Source organism: Uranotaenia lowii, chromosome 2 (assembly GCF_029784155.1).
Source record: "Uranotaenia lowii strain MFRU-FL chromosome 2, ASM2978415v1, whole genome shotgun sequence".
NCBI classification, from domain to species: domain Eukaryota; kingdom Metazoa; phylum Arthropoda; class Insecta; order Diptera; family Culicidae; genus Uranotaenia; species Uranotaenia lowii.
Genome location: NC_073692.1, coordinates 103,991,296 through 104,018,628, shown reverse-complemented (window position 1 = coordinate 104,018,628; position 27,333 = coordinate 103,991,296). Strand labels below are relative to the sequence as shown.

General features: G+C 39.0%; 1 protein-coding gene across 1 annotated transcript; it reads right to left on the bottom strand.

Annotated features, from left to right (window-relative positions):
• Positions 1 to 1,269: 1,269 nt before the first annotated feature.
• LOC129741739 (uncharacterized) lies at positions 1,270 to 26,625 on the bottom strand. Its single transcript, XM_055733519.1, has 4 exons — positions 26,391 to 26,625; positions 23,411 to 26,337; positions 17,667 to 20,073; positions 1,270 to 1,397 (listed from the first exon to the last, which is right to left on the bottom strand). Exons 1-4 carry the CDS (start codon positions 26,623 to 26,625, stop codon positions 1,270 to 1,272), a joined length of 5,697 nt encoding a protein of 1,898 aa, XP_055589494.1.
• Between the last annotated feature and the right edge of the window lie 708 nt (positions 26,626 to 27,333).

Below are 27,333 nucleotides of genomic sequence, written 5' to 3'. Positions count from 1 at the left end.
CGATGAATGTACCGGGTTTGGAGTGTTCAACCAAATTTGCAGTGCTTCCTTCAGTCTTCAATCTCCGTGTTCAGTGTATATCGCGGAGCTGGCAGCTATACATTGGGCACTAGACAGCATAGCATCAAGACCCGCTGATCACTACTTCATTGTAACAGATAGCCTCAGCTCCGTTGAGGCTATTCGTTCAATAAGACCCGGGAAACACTCCCCATACTTCCTCGAGAAGAAACGGGTAGTGTTGAGTGCTTTATATAGACATCGCTTTTTTATTACGTTTGTTTGGGTTCCTTCTCATTGCTCAGTAATGGGCAATGAGAAGGCAGACTCACTGGCGAAAATGGGAGTGGTAGAAGGCGACATCTATCAACGACAATTCGTTTTTGACGAATTCTACGTTTTAATTCGAAAAAATGCTCTTATCAACTGGCAGCGAAAATGGAACGAAGATGAGTTGGGCCGGTGGCTCCACTCGATTATCCCAAAGGTAAGCCTTAAACCATGGTTCAATAGGTTGGACTTGAGTCGGGATTTTATTCGAGTATTTTCCCGTCTCATGTCCAATCATTGTTCCTTAAACGCGTTACTCTATCGTTTTAATCTTGCTGGCAGCAATTTGTGTGGTTGTGGTCAAGGTTACCATGACATCGAGCATATTGTTTGGTCGTGTGAGGACCACCTCGTCGCTAGGGCGAATTTAATAGACTCCCTTCGGGCCCGAGGCAAACCACCCAACACCCCAGTGAGAGATGTATTAGCTGCGATAGACATTGATTACATGCTCGAAATCTACCTCTTTCTCAAAGCTATTGATCTCCGTTTATAACTACTACCTTATTTTTTCACTATATCTAAATCTATCTAAAACTATGAAATGTAATTACACAAATCAGACATTGGCTCTTTAAAACCTACGGTACGAGCCGTTTCAAATAAACTAATTGTTAAAAAAAACTAGTACTACGTAAAGAGCCTCTCACAGTGTGTTTCGAAAAAGTGTACCACTTCGAAAAGATCGATTTTCTTCAGGTTTTTTCTTTTATAAGAAAATCCAAAATCAGGTTCTGCAATCGGCTTTGGAGCGCCATATAGTATAAGTAGCTCTGTGAGGAAATCACAGATTTGCCATTTTATAGTTTGATTGGATCTCCAAAAGCACATTATTTTGAAACGCCCTGGGGAATACATCGCCATCAGGCTTTGTGGAAAAATCTTTGTTCTTTGCTTAACGCCCATTCGGCAGCTCTAGAAAAACCAACAAAGGGCACCCTATCGTAATACAGGAAACGGAACCGAATCCTTTTTCTCACAAATGGCGGCCACGCCACCGGCTGGAGAGAATCGTTTGAACGTGAACTGGGGTAGGTCCGTTCCATTTTCAGTCTTCAGGTGGGTATCTATGGAAGCCAACATCATACACGTGAACACACTTGCAATAGACAAACTCACACCGAACGAACGAAGACCGGGGGGGTTGTGGGTGATTTATTGGGATCAGATTCATAAATTTTCTTCTTTTTTTTGTCTTCATTCCGGTCATTCTGGAGGACGCGGCCCCTTTGGCTTATACCCGAGAGGGGCTCTTTGCTTGGGCCGGAGTTTTCCACCTGTGGAACAGCATTAAATTTGGCAGACCGTAAAAGTTTTTTTCGAGGACATTAAATAGTCCATAATTCAAGCCGAATGAAAAGTCTAGGCGCTGTTTTCTAGGCGTAATGAATACGATAATATTTTCTACGTCTATTTATGGCTTTAAGAACAATCCAAATCAACAAAGAGCATTTTGAATATAGTAATGGAACAATTCCAATCGCGATAGAAAATAATTGAATGGCCTTTCAACTTCGTATAACTACCTATCACTTACATATTTGCCTTATTTTGTACACTTCCGATGTATGGATTTAAAATGTTATGTTTGGACGTAAGGTTTATTACATTAACAACTTTATTTGTTTCGAAAGAAGTCTAAATCACCTCAGTAGGAGGAAGATATTTTCAATCATCATCCACATCATCCTAAATATATTGGGATCTCTTATGAAATGAAAAATCCTTCACCTGGATTATTGTTACTGAAAACAATCCTCTTGACCAATCCCTTGTGGCTGTCAGTTACATAATAAAGAGAAAAATTCCACAAAGATAACATCATTTGAGCAATCACTCGCTTAGTTGTTGAAAACCGTCCCTACCTACTTCACATTTCAACTTAACCATTCAAGAACGTTTCCACAATCCGATGTATGAGCGAGCAAACATCCCGGTGAACAATAGTGCAAGTGCAGCCAGTCAGTCATTCAGTAATCGGCAAAAATGACTCGACTCGACACGGACAAAACTCGACTCAGCAGAACCACCCCCACCAGTCAGTTCGAGTGGAAGTTTTCCTTCAATGCTTTTCTTCTGCATCGATGTGTCAGTCCAAAACTTATCCGTACTATGTAGGTATGACAAGAACTGTCAAGAGCATAACGGTCCTCGCCTCGGTGAGTGCTTCTTCAATCTATGTGAAAGTTGCGTATCCTTAGGATCTGTTCTGGTCCTAGGAGTGGCAAATAACTGAACACCAATTCGAACGGCGGATATTGCAGACAAAAAAACGATATTTACCGGTATTTCTATCTGTGTATGGATTGGCGTGGCCCGGCGAAATGATGAATGAGAAAATGACTCAATTTGGAGAATCGATCACTTTTTATTGGACCAGAAAAACACTTCGCTCAAATTGACAAAAAGCTTGATTGGAAATCTTGAAGGAAACGTTAGGTCAAAAGAGGTTCCACAGTACAGACCCCGTTCGATTTTGGCAACACGCCCGTACATTTTGTGTTGCCAAAATCGAATGTTGCCAAAATCGAACGGTTTTTTTCTCAACTTTGCTTGAATTTGTTATTTTTACAAAATAACTGTTATTATTATCAAACACGTTATTTTTGGTAAATTTTCGACTATTTGTAGTAATTTTTTAATTTTTTTCCTCATGTTTTTGAAGGATTTTCCACTTTGCTTGTTTTGTTTATAATGTTTGTTTTCATTTGTCATATTTGCTGTTTTGTCGTTCTTCTTCATTTTTTAGTTGTTTTTTGCCATTTTCAGTCTTTTGCTTGAATTTGTTTTTCAAATTTTTGAATTTTAATCTTTTTGTAATTTTTGAGTACTTTATAATTTTAAAAAAAAAATGTTTTTATTGTTGTATTTAATCATTATTTCAGAACATAAAAACGTATTTGTGGTGTTTGTCTAAATCAAATTGGTCTTGTTATTATGAAAACTAAAAGGTTATGTCGCTTCTAAAACCGTTCGATTTTGACACATGTGCCAAAATCGGATGTTGCCAAAATCGAATGTTGTCAAAAACGAACGGGGTCTGTACTAATATTTAATTACTAAATAACTTTTGCGGATCGAGGTACATGTGCATTAAGGTGGCCATTAGCTGTTAGAAAGTTTTTCAACCCCCAAAGCAGGATTTTAGCGGCTAGACTACGCTGCCACGAACTTCTGGGTCTGCTTCTTCTTCGACGCCCATCTTGATTCCAGTCAAGCGCCTCTCTGCAAATCTCGTTTTCATCTCTTCGCAGCGTGTGCCCAATCCATCTCCACTTACGTTCCCGAATCTCGATTTCTAGCGGCCTTTGATGACACCGGCGATGTAGTTCCTCATTCGAGATCCAGTTGCCAGGCCACCAAGCGCGGATGATGTTCCGCAGGCAGCGATTCACAAAAACTTGCAGTTTTCGCGTCGTCACCGTATATATGCACCAAGTTTCGCACCCGTACAACAATACGGATTTGACATTTGAGATGAAGATTCGGATTTTAGTTCGTACACACTTAATCTTTTCCCCTGTGGTCGGGACAATTTCGTCCAGTATTTTCAACGGCTGAAATAACAGGACGATTTCAGGGCAGAAAAACAGCTCAGGAAAACAACTGTCAAATTGTCCTGTATTATCGAAACGGTTTTCCCCTGTGATTTATAGGGAAGTATGGATTGTTTCCTTCGCCGTATTTTAAATTCTTTCTACTTTTTAAATGGATCTCAATTCACTGTTTGAAAACAAACACTAATGTTTACAAGAAGATTAGAATTTATTTTAAGCTTTTCCAAGTAAAATACATTTTGACTAGGTGGCCAATAATCATAACACTGATTGTAAACAGGGAAGCAAATCTAACTGATCTGATACTGATAACTGATTTATCCCTTGTGTTACACTTAGCGATAAATATGAGAAAGCGATTACTTCTCATCTGTTTCCATTGACGATCATGATAACTCGCTACACATAATTTTGTCTCCGACAGTCCACCAACAGATGAAAAAATTTCAAAATGCTCACACTGAAGCAAACCGACTGAATCGATTATAACATCAGCAGAATAGGCTAACTGAAATAGTTAAATAGATAAGTCGAAACGAAACGATAGCGAAACGTCTTAAGAAAGCGCTCGTGCAATGATTATTAAAATCAACAGTGTTCGGCACAAAAGCGCTAATCCGCTAATCGCTAATTAGTCCGCTAACTTTTCGTAAGCGGTTTTTTTTTGCCGCTAAATTTTGGTTGAACTAGCGAATTAAAAAGTTCCGCTATTTTTTGGTTTCGCTACCTGAAGATCGCTAAATCCCATATATATTTTCTAATTCATGGATTATTTATGGGTTTGTGATATAGCTCAGTTGGCAAGTCTGTTGTCTCCTGAGCCGATGTCTGCGAGTTCGAGCCCAAGAGTAAACATCGAACACAGTTGTTCCAGATAAGTTTTTCAATAACAATCCGCCAACTGTAACGTTGATAAAGTCGCGAATGCCATAAAGATGGTAAAACGACTATAATCGAAACAAAAAAAAATGGATTGTTTATGATAAATAAATACTTCTAGTCATTTATTAGGCTTAGGAGACATTGGGTATCATTCTAATTTCCATATACGTTTTATTCGAAAATTGTCACATTATGGTCCCAGTGAAAGTGTGCGTACTAGAGTAAGAAGATACGAAAATTTGGGGTCATCTCACACCACCACCATGTGCCACGCAAATTACTCTTAGCACTTTTTTCGAAACAATCATAGAAGAAGCCAATAAAAGTTGCTTTACAATATTATATGGGAGAGTGGGGAATCATGGGCCACTTTTTTTCGTTGTTCCATAACTTCTTTATTATAAAAGATAAAACGAAAATAAAAAATGGTATGGTTTTCTACATTTTCAAGGAATCATGAGGTATTTTTTATCATTAAGTTATTTTCCCCAAATTCCGACTGTTTGAAAAAAAGTAATATTTTTTGTATTTTGAAAAATGGTGGGGAATCGTGGGCCACCAAATCCAAATTGACCAAATAACATGCAAAGTTTATGAGTTGACCCAAAACTGTGATTTCCTAATTCATTTCGTTATTTAAAAGCAATTTCAGATGATGAAATAAAAAAGAGAGCTGCGTATGTTCGCATAGGTTCCAAAACCTGGCTCGCGAACGTTTTGTCAAAATTTCTTATATAGATGGACAAAATATTTTTCATAACTCTTCATTTGGCATAAGAAAACTTTGCGGATAGATAAAACGTATTTTAAGTTCTGAATATGTATAAAAACAAAAAAATATAGGCGATTCAAGATGTGTGGCCCACGATTCCCCACAAGCTATGATTTGCAAATTGGTTGCGTTTGTGTGACTTATTGATGTTTCATCAAAAATTTCTTTTCCACGTGAAAGATCATGACAAAACTAAGATCATAAGCGTATGAGCATATTTTTGTTATGCATTTTAGGTTCCCCATCGATGAAATTAGCGGGTGTTTTTTTAATTATGTAAGTAAATTTTTCTAACTTTTTTTAGTTTGATAAATAAAAGAAGCATATGATGCGTATTTCAGCCAACAACATATAGGAATATATGCTCACGCAAAGCGACGACGATGACAGTTGGTTTGACATTTTTATCTCAACACACATCTAAGATATTAAAAGTGGCCCACGTTTCCCCATGGCCCACGATACCCCACTCACCCCTACTATTTCCTTTTTTTACATAATTAAATTAAATTATTGTTTTCTAAGAAGTTGAAAAGTTGACTTACTGACTTCACAGATTAGTTCGTATAAATATATAATAAATATACAATAAATAAAAAATCAGAGAAGAACGGACGGGCATGTAAAACTGTTTATTCAATTGCAATTAAGCCTTCGATTTAAGTTCGAATAGAAATTGTATAAAAATCCAAGTTTTGAAACGCTTCTATCATAATATAAGAATTCTACATTTCCATCATAAAAATTGGAAAAGTTAACATTTGAAAAAGATTTTACATCGCACTGGACGAGAAAAAAATGTTTACCAAATCCACGCTAGAAATCATTTTTGTTTTCGTGTTCATTGGTGTTCTTTTAAGTTTTCGATAACTGTTTTTACATTTTCCGGTGTAATATGTACTGAACATCCAAACAACATGTAATTTGAAAATACAATAGTCGCTCGAAAATCGGACGCTGCTGGGATCAGAGGAAATTCGATTATCAGAAACGCCCGATTACTGAAGGTGCGAGGAAAACTTTTTATTGACTTTATTGGTTTTCATTGGTCAACAGTTAGCGGTTAGCGATTAGCGCTTTAAGCTTAACGCGATAACTTGTTTTGTTCATTCAGCGGTTTCAATTAGCGCTCGCTAACTTTGACTGAGTTAGCAATTTAATTAGCGGCGCTAATTTTCCAGTTAGCGATGCCGAACACTGAAAATCAATGTTTGAGGGTTCTGGTAACTAGTAAAAGTTAAAACAAATTAGTGAAAATTAACGACACAAGTACCGCGAGAAATAAGTTTAGCTTCGATTTCAACATGCGACCCCTCTAGTGAAAGGGTTTGACTTGTGGGTGACGAAAAATAGTGTCGCGACTTCGCTAAATAGTACAAGCAACTAGAGTTAGTACCGCGTGGTTAGCGTGATAAGACGATAATTGCTGGTCCACTGATGGCATGGGCTCAATTCCCATCGTGGTACTGGGTGTTCAATGTTAATCTTAAGTTTTCCTCGTAATTAATTCAGTCTGCAAAGCCTAAATCGGCTTAGGCGATGTATGACTTTTAAACAGAGATACCGTCTGGTGCATCTGGTGCATCATGCAACAGTTTTCAACTTCAATGGCCTTTAAAAACATTATTTCCGCAGATAATCATACCGTTTGTACAAAAAAAAATTAAAATTGATTGCACATAAAATTGAGGTAGTCAGAAAAATTATTGGTCCCACCAGTTGTGATGTATTTGTAATGTCGTAACGCATGAAGCACCAATTGCAGTAGTTTTTGGCTTTGTTCGAATTAAATTTTATATTTTTTAAACCATAAATGTTTTTATAGAAAAGGCATGAGGGTTCTACAAACATTTAAGGGTGAAAAATACTGCAACAAATTCTACTAGCGAAAATCATAAAAAAATCATGATTGGATGGATAAAAATTTTGAAGTTATATTTTCATTAACTGCAAATTTCAAAGAATGCGATGTTTGATAAAATTTTTCGAAAATTTGAAGCATCTTGTTCAAGTTTTCAAACAATCAAAAAATGCACGGGCTCACAGCTCTAACAGCTCTCTAGAATGATGATTTTACTCAATTTTCAGCTGGGTGCTGCAGTTTCTACTTGCGCGTTTTGATTTATTTTGCCAGTTATTAAAACAAAACATGATACAAAATATAAAAAATACACTTTAAATACCATTCAATTCCCCGGATTCTCAAGATTACCCCCTGAAACCAATATCACCAACAAGTCAATCCCTTTCACTTGACGGGTCGAAAGTTGAAATCGGAGCTTTACTAATTTCTCGCGGTACTAACACTAGTAGCTTGTACTAGCGAACACGCGACAATATTTTTCGTCACCTACAAGTCAAACCCTTTCATTTGACCGGTCGAAAGTTGAAATCGAAGTTAAACTAATTTCTATCGGTACTAACCCTAGTAGCTTGTACTAGCGATTTCGCGACACTATTTTTTGTCACCTACAAGTCAAACCTTTTCAGTAGAGGGGTCGCAAGTTGAAATCGGAGCTAATATAATTTTTCGCGGTAATAACACTAGTAGCTTATCTCAGTTCTAAAGTCTCATGTTTCAGGTCTAATTTTTCATGGCTCTTGTCTCATACCTCAGGTCTCACGTCTTATGTCTCATGTCTCATGTCTCATATCTCAGGTCTAAGGTCTCAGGTCTCAGGTCTCAGGTCTCAGGTCTCAGGTCTCAGGTCTCAGGTCTCAGGTCTCAGGTCTCAGGTCTCATATCTCATGTCTCATGCCTCATGTCTCATGTCTCATGTCGCATGTCTCAGGTCTCAGGTCTCAGGTGTCATGTCTTAAGTCTCAAGTCTCATGTCTCAGGTCTCATGTCCTATGTCTCAGGTCTCAGGTCTCGTATTTTATGTCTTAGGTTTCTAGTCTCAGGTTTCAGGTCTAATGTCCCATGTCTTTGGTCTCATTCTTCAAGTCTCAGGTCTCATGTCTCAGATCTCAGGTCCCTTGGATCGATCTTGGATCGATCTTTTTAACTTTAGTTTCCGATTTTTTGGATCGATTCTTTAGCCTTGGAAAAATTGATTAAATCGGTTTATTTTCAATGTGATCTTTCGATCTTTTGTAGTTTTTGTTTATTTATTGTTTATTTATTTTGATAGATTTCTTCAATATTAAATGTGCTAATTGTAATAACAAATCGTCATATAAAAACACTGGGCTTAAGGCCATATTTACAAAGTTTTACTTAAGTTTAAATTTAATTCCTCGACAGAGTTCAGGTCGGAAAATCGGATTGAGTGTTCAAAAACAGGTCGAAATTTAGTTAAAGGAAAAGGTAAGTGTTTAAATAATGTGTGGTAAGATTATCTTTAGTTACGTAAAAAGCTATTTCTGTGGGTTTGTTCGTTTGTCATCTAAAGACTCATCCGTTTTAAGAGCTAGAGAGCTAAGATTTGGCATGGATGCTCATTGGGGACAGGAATGATGAGGAATGTTTTCAGATTTTCAGATGACCCCTTTCGGAAAGGGGTCGTCCATATAGGAAAAATATTGAATTTGCGTTATTGACGTTATTTTTCGTCGGATTGTGATGAAAATTTGCACATGGTGATTTTGAGAGATGGGAGATTGATTTCAGGTATTGAGTTTTGGGTCAGGGGTCGGCAAAAGGGATCTTCCATATTAACTTTTCAATATTTTTGTGATATTGACGTCATTAAACATCGGATCGAGATGGAAATTTGCGGTCGAATATTTTTAAAGACGGGCAATCGATTGCTGGTATCAAATTTGTGTAAGGGGCCGGCAAAAGGGGTCTAAATGTTCGCTGTTTTTGTGATATTGACGTTGTTATGCATCGAATTCAGATGAAAATTGGTACACGAATGTTTTGAATGACGTGCAATCGATTTCAGGTAATAAATTCAGTTCGAGAAGCCGGCGAAAGTTTTTATGCAACGATTGAGTCAAATTTATACACGGGGGGTTGAGACGGCCAATTGATTTCTGATTTCAATATTTGTATCAAACGACAAAAAAGAGTTTCTTTCATATTAACCGCAATTCAATTTTGCAATAATTACGTTAGTGTGTATCGCATCCAGATGAAAATTCATATACGGGTTTTTTGACATGGTCAATTGATTCTTGGTTTTTGAATTTAGTATCAAACGACAAAAAAAGTGATCTTCCATATTACATGTTCAACATTTTTGCAATTATTGCTTAACAATGCATCTGGAAACTGCCTGGCAATTGACATGTATTCAAACTGTTCATGACATATTCTAAATTGAAAACGAGACGGAATTCGTATGGGATCAGCTAGTTTCACTATATAACCATTTGTTTTATTGAATATTCATATAAATATTTGAATGATGAATCAGATGGCAGCTGGGCAGGTAAAAACACGGATGCGAAATACCTGTCGAAGATTCATAACAGTTAAAATGTTAGTTTTTTTGTACTTAAAATGAATCTATCGTTTTTTATGTTTTGTTTCACATATTTTGCATCGCAATTTTTTTATACTTTAAAAATTGTTTATTTTAGATCAGATGGAAATAAATATGGTTATGATGATACTGAATAAGGCCGTTTACAGCTAAAGGTAAGCTTAGTTTGTCTTGAGGTAAGTTGGGTATAAAGGTAAGGTTATTCTGTTGTAAAACTATTTCATTTATTGATTTTATTATATAAGAACGTTCAATCAGTTGCCAGCTGGGCAGGTATCTACACGCATGCGGAATACCTGTCGTAGATTCATAACACTGAGAATGTTATGAATTTTATACGGTTGCGAAACTGTTTGCTCGTTCTACAAATAAAACATACACATACACGAAATTCATTCATTACATGACAGTTCACACGAAGCCATGGTGTCGGGTATGTGCTAATTTGCATTGAAGATTGGCCGAACTTATAATCTAAAGAATGCAATTTAGCGCATACGTTGGCGAAACTGCGGTGAATCCGTGCACCCATGGTGGATTATCTACATACATACATACATTTATTGCAAAGATTTTTAGACCAAATTTCATTTCAGAATTTTGATATCTGCACCATCCGAATGACTGTTTTTCATTATCGGTGCTACCATGCCACTAATATAAAGGAGAATGAATTAATAGAAAGCGTTTTTTACCTATAAAATCTTGAGGAGAACCTGAATTTTTATCGAATGCTCACGTAATCGAAAGCATTGAACGGTTACTTGAAAGCTTGCTAAGCCTTGAATTAAGCATCTATAACATTATACTCAGCTAAAGATTTTAGTTCTGATCGAAACTTTCAAGTTTCATAGTCGAAGCTCCGTAGAAAGCTGTTCAGTTTTTGACTGAGACCATGATAAAAAATATTTCTAGAAAAATAAAGCGTTAATTTCTTATCTTCATTTGACATATCTGTACCAACACGTGAAAAGGATCTATCTCCAAAAGTAAACAAAAACCATTTTCAGTACCTCGCGATAGGCCAACACTTGCACTACTTAACGGTAAAACCCTTTTGAGAAAATAATATTCCGTTAAATTAAGAACTCAATTTGAGTAAAGGATCTATAAACATTCTTAAACCAGAACTGCCGTTATATGGAAATACTCCGAAACCATTTTTCGCTACTACTCCGCCAACAAACTCAAAATAATCAATTTAACCCTTTATTCAACATAAAAACATAGTTACAAATGAATGCGAGCTTGTAACTTAAGCTAAAAATAAGAAAATAGCAAAGGGTGTATAAACAGGTTAGACAAAATGTTACGTGAAGTAGGTTCTATCTACGATAGCGCGTTATTTTTTCATGAAAATTGATATTCCCCTATTCCAACATATAGAGGATGCTTCTAAAAATCGTTTGTCTTTCATAAAAATCAAAAATTTCAAGTTATTTTTAATTAGCGATTTGAAATAGGTTGTATTTTTTTCAAACTCGTTTTTCTCAATACGCCATCATGGATATAGATCCTTTTTGTGTGTTGGTAAATATTTGACACTTTATTCAAGATAAAAACATAGTTGCAAATGAACGCGAGCTTAAAACTAAAGTTAGAAATGAGAAAATAGCAAAGGGTGTATAAACAAGAGAGATAAAATATTACGTGAGCTAGGTTCTATCTACGATAGCGCGTTATTTTTCCATGAAAATTGATATTCCTCTATTCCAACATATAGAGGAGGCTCCTAAAAATCGTTTAGCTATCATAAAAATCAAAAATTTCAAGTAATTTTTAATTAGCGATTTAAAATAGGTTGTATTTTTTTCAAACGCGTTTTTCTCGATTCGGCATATATGGAGATAGATCCTTTTCACGTGTTTGTACAGATATTACATTTGTAAAATCATAATTCTAATATTGCCTCTACGCATAATGCAAATAATACTTGAAAAATTTGTTGCTTGAAGAATTGGACTTGAGCCTTCCAGATGATAGCAAAACACGTATCAGTGCATTTTTACACAAAAATCGGGCTTTGGTTTCAAACTTATTGACTAAAACACCAGGGTGTATCCTGGTGAATCCTTCCAAAATTCAGGTATTTCTCATAAAAAACCAAGAGAAAAGATGAAAGATAATCATATTAAAAATTATTTTTTATCGAAGCACATCAGCGAAACTCAAATTTCAAATAATTCTAAAAAAAGGTGCAGAGAACTCATACGACCCATAAAGCTGTTTCAGATAGGAATCGGAAGGGTGCATTTGCCCTGTCCAAAAACTTTTGAATTCGAATTGACGGTTATCACCGTTGTTTTCACATTTTTTAGCAGTTCAGCTTTTCATTGAAATCGTGGGATTTAACAAGATCAAACAACCATGTACACATGTTTGAAAAATATCACTTTCAGGTTCATTTAGTGAAAAACGAAATACTGGCACGAAAAACAAAACCGAAATCAAGCAAGGCTCTTTCAAATCCATGAGGCAAATTTTAAAACTTTTTGTAAGACACTTTCTTGAGGTTTGAAACACTTATTTGGTAGCCATCTCTGCTGTGAAAATCCAGCCACCCGTTGATACCACTTAGATTCAGTTTATGAAGATTCACTAAGTTGAACAACGAAAATTATTGGAATTATCAGTCAGTCAATCTGTCCAGCTCAATAAATATTGTTATTGGACGCAAAAATCATGAATTATGCCTCTAAATTTTAGTTTTGGTCTGAATTTTTTTTATAATGAGGATAAATCCGGGAAAATCCAGGCCATTTTCCAGAATTTTCGAGCAACCAGGCTTTTTCTATTTTTTCTCTGAAAATCTGGACCAGCCCAGTTATAACCAGGCAATCTGGAATGCTTGACTTGTGACAGCGTTAATACAAATCCTGTAACCTGTTTTAAAAAGCATTTCACTAAGTGAACTACCTTGAAATAGCTGAATTGTTGTTATCAGTCAATGTACAATAATTGACTAATTCCTAACTAACGTGCTCATATTTTGAGCTTGAAGTATATTTTTTATTGCTCGTACATTTGATATTCAAATGTATGAGGCAGGCAGCACCGCTGACGAAAAATAAATAGATTGATCTTGCAGAGATCGATCTTTTTGTTTCGATTTTTTAGGTGGATAGATCCTGGAACCATTCAGCTGAATCGATCTTGGGAATCGATCTTTTTTAGAAGATCGAACAATCTCAGTCCCTGGACATAGGTCTCAGGTGTCATGTCTAAAGTCTCAGGTCTCATGTCTCTAGTCTACATTCTCAAGTTCAGGTCTCAAGTCTCAAGTCTCAGGTCTCAGGTCTTAAGTTTCAGAACTTCAGAGCAGCAGAATTCGAATGGTCTTTTTTTACACGGTTTTCGGGAATTAGCACGGTTTTTTTTACACGGTTTTCGGGAATTTACACGTTTTTTTACAGGGTTTTTTTACGCGGTACGTATATCAGTGTAAAAAAAAACCTTACTGCACTCAAAAATGAAAAATCATAGACTAACAAAAAAAATTGTTATAATTTTTTTGTGTATTCGTGCATTGATGGGCAAAAAATCCTAGGCAAAAATCAGTCATTAAGAACCACCCCCCCATGAGTCATTTCTTCCTACGGTCCTGTTTTGATCATAACTTAAAAACTGTTCTACTGAGATTTTTTGAATTTCATTTTCGGATTCAACGCCCGCTTTCACATTTAAAGTGATCTTCAGTTTACTTAGTTAAAAAATACTGTAAACTAGTGTAATTGTTTGACATAAGATTTAGGAGATAAAACCTATATAGATAAGAGATAACATTGATACAAAATTAAGATCGTGCAAATGAGAGCTGTTAAGAGTGAAAGATTTGAAGTTTTTTTACCGGAGTGATTTTATGATGTCATTCATATGGACAGTTTTATCTCAGGCATGGAGATCCTCCGGCAATTGTTAATTGTTGCACATTTCTCGTGTTCAATTTATTTTCCTTCCTACTCATCGCTTGACTCTAAATTTGCCACAATCAAGTCAACAATGAAATCTGCTAGTAAACTTTATTCCCAAAGCACTTGGTCTGAAGCTTGTGCAACATTGTACATTCGGACACCATCTTGGCACCACACAAAGTCATACAACTGCGAATATGCAACTGAGCTATGCAGGGATGCACCTATTTCACTTCCGTCCCATTGAGCGATTGAGGATGTACGGATATGTGTGGTGAGTTCTTTTGTTCGTTGCTCCTTTCATTCATTCACCATCAAATCCCATTGGTCCCGAACCGAGAAGCTGGAAAATGCTATTTACACTATATTGCGATTAACACAGCAGCAGAGCTCTCCTTCCTTCTAGGTTCCGACAATTTTATTGCTTTATGTCGGTGACTTTCTCCCGAGAATCAAGTGATTTTACTGACTTCACTCAGCCATACTTGGGGCGATAAAATGCGTGTGTAGGAGTTTGTGCAGCGGAAAGATGGTTCTTTTCCAGTCGAAAGTATTACGGACTTGTTGAAGTGGGTGAAAAATGCTTGGAAAGGGGGCATGCCTTCAAAGTACTTTCTGGGAGGGTAGCCCAAGACGGTGTGTGCGGGAGGAGTTAACAGGCATCATATGTTTCAACCATGTCCGGTTGTTACGTTCCGCAGCAAGGATTTCACCACAGTGAGCTTTAAACAGTTTCGCTCCTCATCCCATTCCGAAGCCAGAGGCCATCATCGAGCGAAGAAAATGGTGCAAATTTAATGATCCTTTTAGCTTGCGATAAGCTGGAGTTGTTTTTTCTGCTTTCTCGCCGAGATCCACCGGGAATGGCAGGAAATCCGGGCTACCACTGCAGAATTTGAGCGCTTGAAATGAGAATGGCGTAACAATGATTTCTAAGAAAAGCAATTCCTGGAGCGATTCCGGCTAAAATTGTAAGTCAATAGCACAAGTTGTTTGATCTCAAACTCAACTTCAGCTAGTATAATTTAATCGTTTCGTCGTTTATCTTTAACTTATCTCTATAAAAAACAACAATTCTAAGAGCCACTTGAAGGTGCCCGATGCACCACTTCTGCTTTACTTTCACACCCCCGCAGCATTTTGTGGTTGTTCTGGTCTTGGATGAAACAGGGAAGAAAAATGAATGACATAAGACGCATCGTTCGCTGGTTGGGACGATATTCCGCAGCTGCTGAGCAGTTTCAGTTTAATGTTCATTGGGTGGAAAAGTGCCAGTTAACATATCGCACGGCAGCAGCGATATGAGTGTCAATCTTCGCTGTTCCTGGATAGATGGATTATAAAATTGAGAAATATGATTTCATTTTTCTCATAATAAAAAAAAACATTTTCACGAAAACTGGAGGTGATCACTTTCACCTTTGATACCGTCAAATGGAGCATTAGGCAACACTTTTTAACTTCAATGGCTTTTAAAAATTAGCGTCCACAGATAACCAACAGATAACTTGTACATCATACATTTAGGGGTAAAAGATACTACAAAAAATACTACTAGCTGAAATCATAAAAATTAATGTTTGGATGAAAGAAATTTTTAAATAAACAAATGCGTGATTCAAAACAATCATATTCCAGCATATGGCAACGAGATTAAAAAGGTGAATCTTTGATTTGAACTATGATGCATTTTAGCCCAGACTGGTAACTGAATAAATTTTTTGTTATTTGATGATTGTCCGAAAAACATTTTTCACCAACAGTTTGTAGGTGATATCACTAGGCCAACCCGCATAGAAAAACTTTACCAAGTATGACGGAGTGGCTTGATGATATCACCTACAAACTTTATATTGCTTTTCTTGTCCCTTACCAACACTGTAGGTGAAAAATATGACCAGAGCATCGAAAAATGTAAAAATTTTTACAACTATTGCTCGATTTTTTTTTACATTTTCTATGAGAATAAAAACATTAAAAAATTATCTCACGAGAAACTATGTCATTATCATTTTGTTACCATTAAATGATAAAAATTGAATAAGTGTTGTAGAATACAACGAGTGTATCTAACCCTGTTGTTGCATGATGCCCCGTTTGACGAAATATGTTTACATCATGTTGATTCTAGAATATAAGGACAGAAACAAAAATATCAGGAAATAAACTATTTTGAGTGTTTAAACCTCTGCTGCATGGACAATAAATCCGTTGAGCAATTTAAGCCAAAAAAAATGCTTTTGAATAGTTTTAATTGTTGAAAAGGTGTAATTTTTTTTATTTTCAAAGTTTTGTAATAGGTTTTTGACGGGGAACTGAAATGAAGGGAGAAAATTCGTCAATGACCACACAAATCATTGAATTTGTGGTAATTTGTGACAATTTCTTAGAGAAAATTAGAAGGTTTGAGTTCAAATGAGAGAAACCAGTGCTCAGAGAGAATGAAAATGTGCTAATTGTTGCAAATTGTTGCAATTTGTGAAGCCGCTGTGGAATTTTGATCATTTCCTCACCAAATGCAAAGAATTCTCTTTTGATTTCAATCCCTTGGTTTTTGATGCATTAAAATTGTCTCAATTCATTAACAGTAATGAAACAAGCTAGAAAAAAAAGAAAAAAAACTTAGACTGCATATATGCAATAGGGTGGCCCAAAATTGCACTATGTCTGCGATTTTGGGGGCTCAAGCTTCAAATGACAGCTTAGAATGTTAGAAACAAACTTTTGTAAGGGAGCGGCTCAGAAAAACGATGTTTAGAGGTCGCACTGGTCCGATTTTTGGAAAAAGACCATTTTTTTCGACATTTTATCCTTATAACATTTTCAGATCTTGAAAACATGTGTCTCTAATATTTTTTAAATTTTCATCATAATGTAATCATAATTTTATTGGGACTGTTTTGGGCTCTCAATTTGTAGGTATGATTTTTTAAATTGCGCAATACTATGAATTTTTGAGAAAAAAAAGAATTACAATTTACAAAACAGTGTACCTTGCAGGTAAATCCTTCTTCGCTCTCCAACTCGTGTTTGTAACCCAGACTACGACCATTCTTCTGTCCAGTTTGATTTGTCTATGCAGCAGGAAATTCGAGGAATCCCGTCCCAACATCGTCCACTTTTGATTCCAAGAGTTTTTGATGCTAAATATAGACACGTCGATGCTGATAAAATGTACTTTACCGATGGGTCCCTAATCGAGGAGTCAACAGGTGTTAGGTTATGAGGGAAATTTTGCGGATCACCACGGATTCACGATAGCAGACAAATTTGATGGTCAGCTTCGAGAATTTTTGGTGCGATCTACACCTTAACTGGAAATGAGTCGGCTGTAGCTACCCACGAGTAGATCTGTGCAATAAAGCTGATCTTTAATAAACTAATTTAAATGGGGAAATATGATCAACTGCACTAAACGATATGGATTTAGAAATTCTATTCTCTATAACAAAACGGTCGAAAGCGCACTTCAGGTGGAATGACTTTACAGCTTTTTCCCAGTTCTTCCTTCACTCGTGACAGTTCTCTCCGCGAACGTCAATTCTGTCATCTGATGCAGCGTCGCGTCGAGCAGTGTTGCGGCAACGAGGGACCCCGTCGTCACATTCCCCCGCCCGTGAACCTTGGTGCAAATCTGGAACCACTGTCTCAGGTTCACATCTTTCGACGACGTCTAAAACAGCTAATTTCGACGCTGCCTTCCTAAGGGTACCCGAAATTGTCCGAACCACGACCTCTCTTACTCTGCCGTCTCGTCCAGGAATTACTTGCTCCACTCTACCTCGAGTCCACCGATTCCGTATTGCACCGTCAGGCATCATGACCAGATCACCGACTTCCAGATCCTTGGTTTCCTCAAACCACTTTGTTCTACGAGAGATCATGGGCAAATATTCTTTCAGCCACCTCGTCCAGAATTGATCGGTTATATATTGCGCCAGTTTCCAGCTGCTGCGGAGTGTTGTTCGGTAATCCACAGGCTTCGTTGGTAGAATCTTCGCTCCAGTTGAACTACCCAATATAAAATGGTTTGGGGTCAACGCTTCTTGGTCGGCCGACTCCAACGGAATGTAGGTGAGCGGTCGACTGTTGATCATTGCTTCGGCTTCGTACAGGATGGTTTCCAACGTTTCGTCGTCCGGTTTACGAGATGTTTGCAAGATAGCACCGCTCGCCACCTTGACTGAGCGGACCAACCTTTCCCACGCCCCGCCCATGTGCGGAGTGGCAGGTGGGATAAACTTCCAGCTAGTTTCGGCGCTGGTAAACGTGAGAGCAAGGGCGTTCGTCTTAGCGGCAATTTCCTCTTTCAATATGTTGCTGGCACCTTGGAAGCAAGTAGCGTTGTCCGTCCAGAACTCCTTCGGCGGACCACGACGCGCAACGAAACGGCGAACTGCCATTATACAGGATTCCGTGCTTAGCGAATGAACCACCTCTAAATGTACAGCACGGATGGTCAGGCACGTGAATAGGGCCACCCAGCGTTTTTCATTGCGTCTGCCAACCTTTACGAGAACTGGCCCGAAATAGTCTAAGCCTACAGATGTGAAAGGGCGCACGAATGCTGTCAGCCGAAATTTTGGAAGTGGTGCCATGGCTGGAGGTCTTGGCCTGGCCTTCATCACCTGACACCAGGAACACTTCTGCGCCACCTTGTAGACGAGGGACCTCAGCTTGGGAATTTCGAAACGTTGCCGGATCTCGTTGACGATGGTTTCCCGATTTGCGTGTCGGAAACGACGATGATACCTGTCGACGATCAAAAATGTAATATAGTTCTTTCTGGGGAGAATCGTGGGAAACTTAGCTTCTGTCGGTGCGAATGGTGCAGCACCGATACGGCCGCGCATTCGCAAAACACCATCCTCGTCCAGGAACGGCCAATACTTGTAGATTGTGCTAGACTTCTTGACGACACTGTGACGACTTTTAGGGGGACCTTGTGTTTCAGAAAGTAGTGCAATCTCCTCGGGATATGATTCTGCTTGAGCGATTCTCCAAAGCAGGCGTTCAGCACGTTCGAGCTCTTTCTGGGTGAGCAATCCAAGCTCCAATGGTTCGTCGACCAGGTCCCGTTTGAAGTTGTCAATATAACGAAACGTGAACGCCGTGGTTCGAAGCAATTTAATCCAGGAATCGAAGCGAGTTGTGTCGATGATTGCAGGATTTGGAGAGAAGCGCCCAAGGTTTAAGTGCACTGTTCGAAGGTCTTCACTTGTTGTCTGGACAGTGCGCTCTTTCGGCCATCGTTTCTCGGGTTCGTACAGGAATTCTGGTGCCCGGAACCATGGATTCTGCATCGATAGCTGTGGTCCTTCTTTCCACTTGGTTGCTTGATCTGCCACGTTCATTTTTGAAGGAACCCATCTCCAGTCTCTGGGATCGGTTGACATTAGAATTTCACCGACCCGTACGGAAACAAATTGGTGGTATTTTCGGTGATCCTTGGAACGAATCCACGCTAGGCAGACTCCGGCGTCGCTCCACATGTATCGGTGGCCTATGCGAAAGGTGTGTTGGCTTGATATTGTATTCAGGAGACGTGTTCCTAGAACGGCTGATTTCAGTTCGAGTCGAGGAATTGAGACCGTCTTGAGCGGAGCCACCTTAGTTTTGGATCCGATGAAAGCAACTTGAACCACTCCATCCATCTCCAAGCGAAAATAGGCCACGCTGGAGAAAGCGGCCTCACTCGCGTCTACGAAGACATGTATTTGCAGGTTCTCGAGATTCTTTGGGAATGGAGATGGAAAGTAACATCGGGGGATTCGTACTTTGCCTAAGTCTGGGAACAGATTCGTCCATTCTCGCCATCGCACGTTGAGATCTTGCGGAATATTTTCGTCCCACTGCGTTCCTCGGGCCCAGATATCCTGCATGAGGATTTTCCCATGCACTAAAAAGAACGAGATGAAACCGAGGGGGTCAAATAAGCTCATTACTACTTTGAGGACCTCGCGTTTTGTTGGAATGTGCTGCTCGTTCAGAATTTGTTTGAGGTCATCTCGAAGTGCAAATGAATAGATGAAAACGTCGTCTTTTGGCAGCCACTTGATTCCCAGCACCGATTCTGATTTCTCCCCTCTCTCCAGGGTGAGAACCTTGTCTTCGACCTCAGCGAATTCTGCGATTCCTCGCAAAACTTCTGCTTCGTTGGACAAGAAGCGTCGTAGCGTGAAACCGCCCTTGGAATGCACCAGCTTTATCTCATTTACGACTTCTTTTTTTTTTTTTTTTTTTATAATTGACTACAATATGAAATCTCAATGGAAAATAATTTCCTTTGAAGAGATTCATTATTCGATATTTACTAATATACTATTTATTTATTGCTAATTTTATTATGTTATGTTCAATAATTTTATAAGATAAAATACAAACTACAAGATTTTTAAGAAAAATAATATTAGATATTAACGCTACAAAAGTACAAAAGGTAAACAAAACAAAGACTGGTTGATGATCGACTGTTTTAATGGTTCAATTTTTCTTTCAAAAGCTGTATCACTTTGGTTTTGAACATGGAACGATTGGTTATGTTTTTAATATCCGTTGGTAAGGTGTTGTATTTAGTAGGTCCAATAAATGAAATTCTTTTTTGCCCTAATGATGTTGTGGATCGGCTTCGTTGCAAGAAATCTGACTGGCGAGTGTTATGAGTTCGCAACCCCGTAGTAAAATGGAGGTTTTGAATATTTTCAATTGAGTGTAGATTATCATAGACATATACAACAGTTTGCAAATCACAGAGTTCAGATATTGGAAGAACGTTATGCGTTCTTAAAGAGTAAAGCTGAAGGGTAGGGAATAACAAAGGGAGCTTTAAGATGTTTTTCAAGCATCTATTCTGGAGCGTTTGAAGTTTCTGTAAGTGGGACAAGGAGGCTCTTCCCCATATCATAATAAGGTAGTTCAATTGAGAGTGGATAAACGCAAAATAAAATTTAAAGAGAACATGTTGTGGAACAAAATTTCTCAGTTTCCAAAGAACACCGCAAAGAGGAGTAATTTTTTTTTCCAAGTGTTCAATGTGACGATTCCATGAGAGAGTTTCATCTAAGTAAATTCCCAAGTATTTAAAATAACTAACTCTCTCAATAGTATTTCCATTCATAGCTGGGTCATTAGTACGAAGTAGCTTTTTATGCGAAGAACGAAACAACATGTATTTTGTTTTAGTATAATTTAGTGAAAGTAGGTTTGAATTGAAATATTTTGAAAGCAGTTTTAGGTCGTCTTCAATGTGCTGAATTATAATATCAGGTGAAGTTTCAGAATAAAAAATTGCTGTATCATCGGCAAATAAACGTGCTGTGCCTTTAAGTTGAAGGTTACATAAATCATTGACATATAAAAGGAAAAGTAATGGCCCGATATTACTCCCTTGTGGTACACCGATATCAATATTTCTTAATTCGCTTCTTGTGTTTTCAATAGCCACATACTGCTTGCGACCTTCTAAGTAGCTACGAAGGATATTATTTGCTGTTCCTCTTATCCCGTATTTATACAGTTTGGACAATAATATGTCATGATTTAGAGTATCGAAGGCTTTTTTGAGATCCAAAAATAGTGCCCCAACAATATTTTTTGACTCTATTTTACATATGATGGAGTCAACTAATTCTGAGATGGCAATTTGAGTGCTCGAACCTGATCTAAATCCATATTGCAGTTTATAAAGTATATTGTTCTGATTTAGAAAGTCTACAATTCTATTAACAAGAAGCTTCTCGAACACTTTACTAAAAACGCTTAAAGTCGAGATAGGGCGATAGTTATTGACGTCAAGCAAATCGCCAGCCTTAAAAACAGGGATGACTTTCGCAATTTTTAGACAGTTCGGGAAAACTCCTGACTCCAAAATTTTATTAAAGTATTGTGTAAGTATGTGCGAGAATGTTTCGTGGTTATTTTTCAAGACATTAACAGGGAAACCATCTGGTCCATGACCCTTTTTATTTTTAAGTGAAAAAATTACAAGTCGAACCTCGTTTACACTAGCGGGCCGTAAGAATATTGTATTTTCTACCTGTTCGATTTGAGTCAAATGATCATTTTCAGTATTTACTGGAATCTTTTCAGCCAGGTTCTTTCCAATTGTGGAAAAGTGTTTGTTTAATTTCTCACAAATCTGTGTACTATTGGTTATAACACCTCTTTCATCTGAAAGGTTAATTGAGGAAGTCGTTTTAGATTTACCTAAGAGCGTATTAATGTTTCTCCAGAGCTTTGAATGTGGTGAATTATTTAATAAGCGCTCGTAATAGAGCCTTTTACATTCTTGTTTTTTTGAACTCAATTTTTTATTTATGTGAATTAGCATCTCTTTTAAATTGATATCATTTGGATGCTTTTTCGATCGTTTTAAATAATTCTCTTTTATTTTGATGAGTGTCCAGAGGTCAAATGTCATCCACGGACAGCAATTTCCTTTAAGTTTTACCCTTTTATTAAGTGTTCGAGAAGAAATTTTCACAAAGCGATTGTAAGTTGATGTGATTTCTTGTAGGCCTTCATCAACATTTTCTGGTAGTTGAATACTGTTTAAATAATTCACAAATAAGCTGTTTAGTTTAGCGTTATCAACTATCTCTTTCCTAAGAATTGTTACATTTTTATCACATAATAAATTGAATGATGTGAGTATTTGTAAATGGTCACTAACATCAGAAAAGATTGTATCATTTTTCAATCGATCTAAGTCAATTTGCTTCGATATAACGTGATCTAGAATATTCTGAGTTGTTGGCCTAGTAGGAAAGGTGTTTGTACAAGCGTATCCAAAAGATTCTAATATAGATCTATATTTTGCTACGGTATTCAGGTTAATCAAATTCACAGGAACGTTTAGGTCACCGACAATGAAGCAGGAGTGATTATCAGCAACAGACGTTAGAAGAGATTCAATTTGATCACAAAACATGTTAAACGGGAATGAAGGGGGTCTATATACGCCATGAACACAAATTACTTGACCACTTGTACAAATTTCGACACTAATTCGGTGAAAGCCATCAAAAGTTATATTTTCAGTAGTTTTAAATTTCAAATTTGTCTTTATATACATAGCTAGGCCTCCATATGGTTGGTCGCGGCAAGAGAAAATCGATGTATATCCCGGAATGTTGTAAATACAACAGTTATCTTTACCAAGCCAGGTTTCACAAACAACAATAACATCGATACAAACATTAAAATGATCAATGGTCTGTAATATGCAATCAAATTTATCTAAATTATTCATACTACGTACGTTCCATTGCAAAATTCTAAAGGATCTTGAATCATTATTAAAAGTACTTAAATTAAAATCTTCTACATTTTCATGGTATCTATTCATTAAACTATCCATTGAATAAAATATATTTCAGTTTTAAACATTTGTAGATCTAAGATCTTATTTTGATCGTGGATCAGCATTGTTCCTTTTTCGTTTGGGTGAAGGACTTTCATTTGGAATCGTGGATGTGTTATTTCTTTGCTGAGTGACATGCATGCTCATGAAGCGATTCATTTCACTTCCACAGCTTCATCAATCGACATGAAACTGCCCAAGTAGTCATCTACGTAGGTGTTGTTTGAAATGGCTACTGCTGCGCGAGGATACTCTGAAGCGAGCTCTTGGGCGTTGAGATTTTTGATGAATTGGGCTGAAGACGGGGAACAGGTAGACCCAAATGTGGCCACATCCATGATGTAGACCTTTGGCTCCGCCGTTGGATGCTCACGGAAGAGGAACCGTTGAGATTGGCAGTCGGGAAATCGAATCTTGATTTGATGGAACATTTCCATCAGATCGCCGCACACTGCTACTGGGAACTGGCGGAACTGGTAGAGAACTTGTAGAAGTGGGGTTAAGAGGTCTGGCCCCTTGAGAAGGTTCGAGTTAAAAGATGTTCCACCAACCTTGGCTGCCGCATCCCAGATTAATCTGATCTTTCCTGGCTTCTTAGCATTGGTCACGACGCCCAGAGGGAGATACCACACACGTTCCGGTGGAACAGACGTCAGCTCTTCTAATGTGGCTTGATGCGCATATCCTTTACGCACGTAGTCGGCTATCTGCTCACGAACCTTTGCCTCCAGTTGTGGGTCCCGTGCAAATCTTCTTTCCAAGCACTCTTCCCTACGAGAAGCCATGGGGTAGCTGTCAGGAAAGTTCAGGTCGTCAGTCTTCCAAAGAAGCCCAGTCTCGAATCCGATACCTGATTCCAATCGTCGTGTCGTTTCTTGCAGGAGTTGCTTCGCCCGTTTGTCATCTTCGGTGTCAAGAATACTGTTCGGAATCTTTACACCCGAACTCTCCAGTTCGAAGTAATCACGCAGTTGTTCGTTCATCTCCCTATCTGGATCGGATATCGCCCCGAGGTGTAGATTTATGACGGCTGGCGTGGTCGGATTTCCAGAAACACATCCGTAGATACTCCAACCCAATCTGCATTTTGCCCCGATCGGATCCTTTGGGCCGCCTTCCCGTAGCTTCAATGGTACACAAAGTCGTAGATGGTCCAGACCTATCAGCAATTGTGGCTGAACGAGTTCAAAATCTTCTACCGGAAGACCCCGTAGGTGAGGGAAGCGGCGTGACAGCTCACGATATTTTAAAGTTTGCGAGGGGATCATTAGGCTACGAACAGTGCGAACATGGTTCAGTTGGTACTGGCGAGTAGAATTTTTTGCGGAAATATTCAGTTCCACTAGCTGCGACTGCTGTTCCTCTCGTGTAACATTTCCAGTCCACTGCAGAGTGAGCGGCTGCTTAGGGCCATCCACGTCGAGTTGATTGGCGACGGATTCTTCTAGAAGGGTGTAAGACGAGCCCTCATCGATGAAGGCAAAAATCAGTTGAGAGCGATTCTTTCCATAGAGGACAACTGGAACCACTCTGAAAAGTGTCCAAGTCAAATCTTCCGAGGACACGTGACTGGCGGAAAAACTGACATTCTGGTTGTTGTTGGCTGATGGATGAAGAAGTGTGTGGTGTTTATGTCGACAGCCTTCAACTCCGCATCCTGTCCAGGATCGGCAAGGCCACTTTCCGTGACTATTCAGGCAAGTTCTGCATAGTTTCTTCAGCTGGACCAATTTATAACGATCGTCCACACTGGCTGCTTTAAATTGTGGGCACTCAGCTACTCGGTGTCCCTCTCGTCCGCAACAGAAGCAAGTCTTACTTGGTTGATGGCGAACTTGCAAAGCAACATCTGTCGCTTTCGGTGGATCCGATTCGGGTGCGTGGGTGTACATTAATCCCGTTTCTTTCGGCTTCCGCTTATTCGAGTCCGATCGAGTAATGTTTCCAAAGTTCGGACTTTTGAACGAGACTCTACTGGCCATGGTCATCAATACGGACATGAATTCGCCAAACGTTTCCAACGTAACGGATTGGTGTTGAATTTCGAAAGCCGCCCACTCCATTTGCCATGGGACAGGAAGCTTTTCGACTAGCTCCTGTACGAGAATCGGGTCTGCCAGATACTCTCTCTGTTCACCAGCAATCAGCGAGCCAACAAAATTTTGCACTGCCAGTGCGAAATGCATCAAAGTGTCTAGGCGGTCCAGTTTTGGCGGTGGTACCTGATGTATTTTATTCAGCAGCGATTTGATGACAAGAACAGGTCGACCGAAAAATGTTCGTAAGGTCGATATAACGAGCTGTACGTCTGAAGGAAGATAAAGACGGCTTCTCACGGCCTCATACGCTGGTCCACGCAAACATTTTTGTAACCGAAGCATGTTCTCCGTATCCGTAAAGCCGCAGTCAGATGTCGACTGCTCAAAATGGCTGATAAAAATTGGCCACTCTTCCGGATTCCCGTCGAAGATGAGATGTTCTTTTCCTAAAACCTGACGCGCGGCTATTTGCTCTTGAGTGAGTCTGGTGCGCGGAGCTGCCGGCCGATTAAGCGCAACTGGAGTTTGGGATTTCGAGTTGAGTACATGGGACCTTACGAAGGAATGGTTCGTTGGAACCGGAATTTTGGAGCAGTTCGATATTGCTGAACGATGGGCTGCGGATATGGGGGAAACCTGGAGGCCCATATCCGTGGGAAATTCTTCTTCTTTTCCGGATTCTGATTTGTCCAACCAACTCTGGACTTTCGAACGTGAATCGCGACTCGAACTAGCAACCGATCCCAATATTGAGCCACCATGGCTGCTGGCAGCGAGCGCCTTGACGATCTGGTTCCGTTTGTCAAGCGATTCTCTTCTCAGTCTCTGCTCCAATGTTTTCATCTCCGCTTCTTCCTGCAGCTGCTTGACCCGAAGAGCCTTCTCTTCTTCCACTAGCTTCTTTTTTTCTTGCAACTGGCGCTCGGATTCCTCCCGCTCACGCCTTTTTTGCTCCTTTTTTCCGCTAATTCCTGTGCCTGAAGTTGTTGTTCCTCCTCGACCATTTTTAGTTGCTGTGCCATTATTGCCGCACGAGTACTGGACGAAATGCTCTCTGCGATGTCCGTTAGTGGTTTCTTTCGACGGGATCCAAGAGCAGACTTACCGGACTTCGATTTGGACTTATTTTTCCCAGCGGGTATGTCGGAAGTGTTCTGGCTAGCCGCGCACCCCTTGCACACATACTTCACATTCGCATCCTTAACCCGGGAGTCCACTCCTGCGCATCCGAAATGCTCCCACAATGTGCATATGCAACATTCAACCATTTCATCTTCGGCCGAGTTGGGTCGTTCACACGACTGGCAGTCGTGGGATGTGGTATTAGCACGATCGTTCATTCCGTAACCTCAACCACAAAAATTCTCGAAGATTTTGTTAGGTTATGAGGGAAATTTTGCGGATCACCACGGATTCACGATAGCAGACAAATTTGATGGTCAGCTTCGAGAATTTTTGGTGCGATCTACACCTTAACTGGAAATGAGTCGGCTGTAGCTACCCACGAGTAGATCTGTGCAATAAAGCTGATCTTTAATAAACTAATTTAAATGGGGAAATATGATCAACTGCACTAAACGATATGGATTTAGAAATTCTATTCTCTATAACAAAACGGTCGAAAGCGCACTTCAGGTGGAATGACTTTACAGCTTTTTCCCAGTTCTTCCTTCACTCGTGACAGTTCTCTCCGCGAACGTCAATTCTGTCATCTGATGCAGCGTCGCGTCGAGCAGTGTTGCGGCAACGAGGGACCCCGTCGTCACAACAGGATTTGGAGTGTTCAACGAAATAACTAGGGCCTTTTGATTTCAAAGTAGTCGAAGATTCCTTTGAATTCAGCTACAGTATTTGAAAGACCCAAATACTAGTATTTCACTAGCTACTTGCTACTCAGTGGGTTATCGACTGAAGAAAGTGTATCATTTCCCTCCCTTAAATTGTCCAAGCTAGGTAGCTCTGAATTATTTGTAGGTAAAAAGAACCTTCGAATGCTCGGCAAATGTGCTGTTGTCAGTTTCTTGGGCCTACCTACCCTTTTCTGGGTG

Excerpts from the sequence above, each read along its gene's own strand:
- LOC129741739 (XM_055733519.1), bottom strand. The coding sequence starts at position 26,625 with ATGAACGATCGTGCTAATACCACATCCCACGACTGCCAGTCGTGTGAA. Across the intron at positions 26,338-26,390 it reads TAAGTCCAAATCGAAGTCCG|AGCATTTCGTCCAGTACTCG; the intron begins GTAAGTCTGCTC and ends GACATCGCAGAG. Across the intron at positions 1,398-17,666 it reads ACGGAATCGGTGGACTCGAG|ATACCCACCTGAAGACTGAA; the intron begins GTAGAGTGGAGC and ends TGGCTTCCATAG.